The 7,524-nt window shown below is 47.0% G+C and overlaps 1 protein-coding gene across 1 annotated transcript in view; it reads left to right on the top strand.

The window, feature by feature from the left end:
* HS6ST1 (heparan sulfate 6-O-sulfotransferase 1) overlaps nucleotides 1-6,932 on the top strand; it is a 142,513-nt gene extending 135,581 nt beyond the window's left edge. Inside the window, exon 2 of the mRNA XM_015871133.2 lies at nucleotides 1,745-6,932. Coding sequence (XP_015726619.1) covers nucleotides 1,745-2,453 — 709 coding nt within the window. The 3' untranslated portion in view covers nucleotides 2,454-6,932. The remainder of the gene's footprint in view (nucleotides 1-1,744) is intronic.
* The last annotated feature ends 592 nt before the right edge of the window (nucleotides 6,933-7,524 follow it).

Consider the following 7,524-nt stretch of genomic DNA (forward strand, 5'->3'; position numbering starts at 1 on the left):
TCTTAGCGGTGTCTGTATAAATGCCTGCTTCCCAGTCTGGGTAGCGGAATCTTTACAGGATGCAAAGTAAAATGAAGGAAAATGAGGTGAAGTTAAGGGAAGTGTTTCTCTTATTCACTCTGCTCCCTGTCTTTTTTCCCTCTCCCCATACCCAAACACTGTGTTGCACAGCACTACTAGACAGTGTGATTCCCTGGATATCAAGAGAGACAAAAAAGGTTCCAAAAATAGCAAGTGTTTTTAGCAGTCCTAGTCATGAAAGCAGAAAACAAGGGGGAATCTGGAGCCTAAGCTGACACCCATGGCTGCTGTTGGAGAGACCAAGATGCTCTGCTTTAGAGCAACTCTCCAGCAAATTAATATTGACTTGGGAAAGCAAACACACCTTAAAATCAGACTTACCAGGCAATGGATGTAGTTTCTTTAAATCAAATTATTCTTATTGCAGTAATGTAGGTTACTTCTAGGAAGAATAATATTGAAGGTGTTGGGAAAATATGGGCGTGCTAATATTAGCCAAAGTCTATTTAAAAAAAAAAATTAAAAATGCTTGATTTTCTCAACCAACTGTGCAGTGCCCTCATAGCAGCCACCACATTCAGCTCCCTCGAGCCTTCCTGGCAGAGCAGGGAGACATAGCACCTTGACTAAGATGCATTCCTGATGGGGAAGTGACTCCGCTGCCACCCCCAATGCAAAGCGTTTCCAGTAGCCCATAGGTGTGCGTTACCCTGCCAAAGCCAGCTGGTCCCATGTGTGTCACACAGCCCCACACACCAGGAGCACATGTGGATTTAATTCTCTGCCAACTTCAGCAACTAGAGAAGGAATTTCCTTGTTCTAGAAACACTCTGGGACACCGTGGTCCCAAGCCATTTAATGAAAAAAAAAGCCAACCCATTTTCCTCTGTCTGGATGGGGCCATTGCAAACTGCCATCATTAGCAGCCCCATAACTTTATCCAGGCTTGACGTGAGCCAGACCCAGGGACTCTCTGTGCAGGCAGCAGCTGTCATGCTTTCAGCTCTAGGGGCTGGCTTCATTACACACGGAGCTGCAGGAGTTTCCACCTAGCAGTCCTCCCTTTACACCCTTCATAGTCTCACGTGTCCGAGTTTGTCTTAAGTTTGAATTGGTAACAGCTTAGCAGAAATGAGAACAGACTATTTCTACTGTCGCTGGCTGTCAACTCGTGCCTTCTTTTTCTGCACAGTGTGTCACATTCCTATTTCCCCTTTAGTTTTCACTTACGTTCCCGTGGCGTTATCCTGCTATGCAGTGCAGACTCACGGCTTTCAGCTCGGCAGCAAAGTCAGCAGCTGCATGAGGAGAAAGTGATATCCCAGCTTTTAAATAGAGCAGCTCCTGGGCACATCCTGCAGAGCAGGCCTTGGCTCCTTCAGAGCCTTCATGCTAGTGGGAAAGGCCAGGCGGCCTCTGAAGTTAGAGCTGCTCTGTGAGGTTGGCGTATGAGTTTGGTGAATCCCGATGGGTTGTTTGACATTGTGGTCTGTTTCTAGAAAGGGTTGCACTGGTGAAAGACTAAAATGGTGGGCAATGTGGGTCTGACGTTGCATGGCATACATAGTGTGGGAGACTGCAAGAATAGTCCAAGGGTAGACTGAATGGGTGCCGTGATGTTGATGTACTCTTTCCTTTTTGATGTCTGCTCTAGATCTCCTGTTTCCAAGCACTTTTCCTGTTAGTAGCGGAGAATTTATTTTATTTTCTCTTCTTCTTGTAGAAAATTTTACTACATCACACTGCTGAGAGACCCCGTATCTCGTTACCTCAGCGAGTGGCGGCACGTCCAGCGAGGAGCCACCTGGAAGACATCCTTGCACATGTGTGATGGCAGGACGCCGACTCCTGAAGAGCTGCCATCATGCTATGAGGGCACGGACTGGTCAGGCTGCACGCTGCAGGAGTTCATGGATTGCCCCTACAACTTCGCCAACAACCGCCAGGTGCGCATGCTGGCCGACCTGAGCCTGGTGGGCTGCTACAACATGTCGTTCATCCCAGAGAACAAGCGAGCACAGATCCTGCTGGAGAGCGCAAAAAAGAATCTCAAAGACATGGCCTTCTTCGGCCTGACAGAGTTCCAGAGGAAGACTCAGTACCTGTTTGAGAGAACTTTTAACCTGAAATTCATCCGGCCCTTTATGCAGTACAACAGCACAAGGGCAGGAGGGGTGGAGGTGGACAATGACACCATCCGTAGGATCGAGGAGCTCAATGACCTGGACATGCAGCTCTACGACTATGCAAAGGACCTCTTCCAGCAGCGTTACCAGTACAAACGGCAGCTAGAGAGGATGGAGCAGAGGATAAAGAATCGGGAAGAGAGGCTTCTTCACCGGTCCAATGAAGCGCTTCCCAAGGAAGAGACCGAAGAGCAAGGACGCTTGCCCACTGAGGACTACATGAGCCATATTATAGAGAAGTGGTAGCCTAGGCAGACTTTTATACGAATGAATGATACTCTAGGGTTTCCATTTAAAAGACCGTGGAAGTAAAATGACAAAAAAACAGCAGAACAATGTTTTATTTAAAAGCAAGTCTGTAAAACAGAAGGTAGATTGCTTCCTTAAGCGTAGGGTCTTTTTACTGTTTCTTACAAGACCGATGAGATTCTTAAAAAATAAAGAAATACGTAAAAATAATAAAAAAAAAAAGGGTCAACATTGTAATGCAGAGGTAAGAAAAAAAATGCACAAATGCAGTTGTCCCCTCTAAAGGCCAGATGGAAAAGAATGTTTCTTATCCTCATAATTCAAACACAAATGGCAGAAGCAAGATTTTTTTTTTAAATCTGTTTTTCCCTGAGCATAACAATATCAGAATGTACTTCATTAAAATAACCACAAGGAAACGGAGCTGTTCTTTCGAGGATGTTTTTAGAGGTGGGATGAGAATTGCGTTGCTTGTGAGTAACTGATAACGGTGACTGAGCTGAGGATGCGCTGTGCTGGCAGGCTGTGATCTGAGCACGAGGGCAGTTGCTTGGCTTCAGCTGGCAGCCCCTGCCAGAAAGTAGAGCACCGTGAGTATGGAGGGAGAAGCAAAGCATCGGAGGATAAGAAACATGAAAGCAAATTGACTGTGGCCTAAGATATGTATGTAGCACAGTGGTTTTGATAGACTGCACTTGTATCACACATACTTTGCAACTTCACCTCAAAATGGTTAGGGAACTTGTGCTCAGAGCTCCCGGATTTGTTTTGCAGGCAGGTCCCAAACCAATTTAAAAGCCAGCCAAATTCTGCATAGGCTCAAAGATGCAGCCCCATGTCACGGTGTCACCCTACACAACTGCCACTCATTCCTTCATCTGCATAATGAGCTAACAGCACGTGAAAACCCATCCTACATACTGAGACAGGGAGAACAAGTGGAATAGCAATACTCCCTTATAAATCTGCAGGACAGGTTCCTAGAAGGTCCCACAAGTAACTGGTTATGGCAACAAGATGAGGGGGGTGATTTTGTTTTGCTCATTGCTGTGCAAAGTTCTTAACTGCAACAGCCATACCGACATATCCATATCTTATTTTTAAAGTTATTTTTGCTTGCCTTTATCAAGAGATAATGGGCATCATCCTGCTTCCAGCAAAGTCACTAGGGCTGATTTAAGTGGGAGCAGGATGGGGCTCACTTCCAGAGCTGTAACAATTTCTGACAGTGGGTCTGCATTGATGATGAGGTAGTGCACGCTGTCTGTTGGCAGCGTGCCTCGCTGCAGCCCGCGCTTTAAATGAACAAGCTGTGTTCCAAAAGCTGGAAAGGGGAATCATGGATAATGTTTTTTTAGTCTCAGACCACTTTCAAAGCAGAACTCTTTCTTTTAATGCTGGTTTTTAGGGACTCATGTAAGTTTAATCCTCTGATGTGGTGACAGTCCAGCCAGGTTCAGCTTACTGACTTTTCAGTCGCAGAACAACAATGACCTCCCTAATTCCTCTTCCCACTCAACAAACTGAAGTATGGCTTATTTTCTTGCTGTTGTAAGCACTTCTTTGTTTGTCTGGAAGCATGGAGCCATGATGCCATTTCTGCCTGCTTCATCCCTCATCCCGTTATTACTCAGCTGGTAAGACCCGAACCAGCTATTGTCTGGGGTAAAATAGGAATCAGATGGAACAGGATTTGATTTTCAAAGGCCATGGTAACTGCAGATCGATTATGGCATTCGAATCGCAGAAGGAGAGGCAGAGACCTGATACATTCAGCATGTCATTTTTGCACCCCACCCCATCACACGAATCCACACAGCTGCTGGTCATTTTATACTTCGCTTCCCTCTCTGCCCCACACACAAAGCACACTGTTTCCAGCCATTTCAGGTTCACACTGAGTTTTGCAAAGGAAGTGTACACCTTGCTGCTGGAGACGTTCTTCTCCAGAAGAGGGAAGGTGACTAACAAGTTGAGAAAGGGGCCTACAAGCAGCACACCCTGCTGCAGACCTGGCCCAAAGTCCACTGACATCGAAGGACATATTGCCCATTGATTTCAAATAGATGCTGGTCAGGTCTGCATCCTGGTGCTGCAGAGTGCTCACACGCTCATCTTACAGGCTGGTACCCTGCTTGCTGGTGGAGTCACTTTATTTAAGGTTTTAGCACAAAATGGTGCCACTTTCTGGAGATGTGCATGCCTGGCCATAAGCACGTGCTCCTGGCTGAAATGCGAGAGGCAAAATAAAGCAGTGTTCCGTTGTTGGCTTGGAGGCAGAAAGTATTACAAATCCATTTGCTCATCTCTGACTTCCAAGACTGGGAGGAGCTGTGTTTGTTAGTTCCCAGCACTTTTATGCTTTGCTGTAACTAAGGAAAACATTTATATTTTACAAATGCCATTTTACAGGCCGTTTACCCACAAAGCCGATATGCTGGATATAAAAAGCAACCGTTTCATATGCAGGGTTTGCAGCTCTGCCAGGAGGCTTTTCACTATGATCTGCCCTGTGTCAGGGATCCATCATGCACAAACGGGTACTGCAGCAAAGCCACGCGGCCCCAGTGCTGCCAGCGCTCCCGTTGTTCTGCACTCATAGCCAAACTCTGCTCTCGTCTGCCAAAAGGTGATGGTGAGTGGGGCTCCAGGTGATCGGGACCAGTGCTGTAACTGGGCTCATTTTGCCTGAGTTGTTCCTGTGTTATGGGCTCTGAGTAACCAGCTGGATTTTAATGGCTCTATCCGCAGCATTCTGTAAATCAGAGGCAGCCTCTGACCCAGGAGCATGTTGGTAGAGCTTGTTGCAGTGTTTGCTTTGTTGTATATTACAGTAACAAGCAAAAGGAATGAAACTACGGAGTCTCATTAACGGTTTCACTTCAACCCACAAAAGGAGGGCCGACCTCAGCTTAGCACTGAGGCAGGAGTTTGCTGGTTCCAGTCCTTCACCTGGCCATTCCTCCACTTCTCCACCCCATACACTGGGATTAGAACATTTCCCCATTGCAAAGAGGCATCCCAAAGTAGCAGACATATAGCACACTGTGAAACAGATGTTAAGGCTGAGGATCAGAAATAGAGGGAATGACCCAAAAGCCATCCCCCGCCCCAGCTGCCATGCCAGTCTGTTCAAGGCTGTCTGCCACACTTGGCTTTATTTGAGTGCTGTGTGCCAGAGCATAGGCTGCAGGGTGCACCTGGCCCTGTTTTCTTCCTTTCATGGGTTTAAGGGGAACTTTATTTTAACATAATGTGAATGTAGCTCTTGGGATTTCTGTGTACTACAGTTCGAAGTGGTACAATTATCCATTGGCTCATCCAGCCAGCAGTATTTGTGTGAGGGAGCATTTTATACAGTTACCTGCTACCAGGCAGAGATGGGGGGTCTCAGCTCTGCTGCCTTACAATGCCCTGCAAACAAGAGTGAGGACACAGGCTGTCCCAGCAGCAGGCAGTGAGTGGCACAGCAGCAGGTTTTGTGTCTGCATGGGCCAAGCTGCCTGCTTGTGTTGTCCATCCACCGTGATTAGCACAGTCCTGATAAGCACCTGGGTATGAGGCCTGTGTTGTCCCAGCTGCAGGTGATGGATTTCTCTCGTTTTGAGCCATGCAAGCTGGAAAACAAGCACGATTTGCAAATGAGTCTCTCATCCCTCCAAGCCCCACAGCTCCTCCTAACTTATTTTCCTTACTGAGCACCATTAGTTTTGTACATACCAAAATATGAGTTCACTTATTGCCCCCTTCCATCTTGTTTTTTTTCTTAAGGAAAAGACAGAAACCCCCACGTTCTTTCAATTCAGAATCCCTCTGTGTTTGTGCACAGTCTTCCAGGTTAAACCTGCAACAGCCACCAGCCTTTCCATGGGTCCCTCCTGCTGTCTGATTCTTCATACTTGTGGTTTTGTCACAGGCTTTCCATGCATCGTCTCCTCTTTCCCTTGCGCTTTGTGACCTGCACAGGGAAGGGAAAGGCAACACAGGTGCTCTTCCTTTCCCCCCTTCCCCTCTTTGTTATGTGCTTTACATCTCAAGGAACTCAGTTTTTATCCTTTGGGAATCGTGTGACTGAGGGTAAAACAAGAAGAGCAAAGTGCCCCTGCCCACCTCCCTCCATCAGACAGATCTGGGTGCTCTGCAGTGCTCATGCTGCAGCCATCCATCCCATTGCTCTCAGCCTCTGTGTTTGTTCTTTGTGATCTTTTTCTCCTCAATCGGGAGCTTAGAACTAAAGTGAAAGGCAGCAGTTCAACTCGAGCCATGTCACACCTAAAGCTTTATCTATTTATTTAAACTGTCTTACAAAACAAACAAACAAAAAAAAAAAAGGTGTTAAAAGTTTGGTTTTCCCTTTTCTTCCACAAAATTGGATTCTAAAAAAGTAGCCATCTGATTGGTGTTTGGTTTTGTTGGTTTTTTTTTTTGTCTAGATGAAGAATGAATGTTAGCAGATGAAATAAACCCTAAATCCAAGCCTCTGTGTGCGTGTTGTCCTTGCTGGCCTCCTTCAGCTGTGTGTGACCATACTTCCTCTCAGCCACAAAATGGTGGCGGCACGTCAGCCTCATCCCGTCTCTAGCACTGCCCACCCCATCCCTCTGGCACAGGGCAGAGCACTCCCACTCACACACAGTATTTCTGTGCCATTTTTACAGCATCTCTTCCTCCTGGGAGCACAAGAAGGAAGGAGAGGCAGCAGGCCGAGCAAGGGAGGGCACCACAATGTGCGAGCAGGGGAAGGTGGCAAAACAGCACTGAGACAGGGTGAAAGGGAGCGTGGAAGTTGGTTACTAAGGAGGAAACACCAAGAGGTTTGGGGTTATTTTGGTGTGTGGGTTGGTTGCTCTGTTTGTGGCTGTTCTGTTTGGTGACTGTAGCAGAAATGCTTGGTCACAGCTGGAAGCAGTGATGGAGCACCTGGTGGGGAGGCAGGACCAACCCAGGGGAGCTCAGGTGCATGCAATGTACTGAGTGAGCAGAAGGCCTCATTTAAGGGCTGGCAGTGGAGGTGAGGGCATCTTGAGGAGTTCTCTGCCTATCTGAGGCCTTCCAAAGGTAAGCAGAT

This window comes from Coturnix japonica, chromosome 9 (assembly GCF_001577835.2).
Source record: "Coturnix japonica isolate 7356 chromosome 9, Coturnix japonica 2.1, whole genome shotgun sequence".
Classification (NCBI taxonomy): Eukaryota; Metazoa; Chordata; class Aves; order Galliformes; family Phasianidae; genus Coturnix; species Coturnix japonica.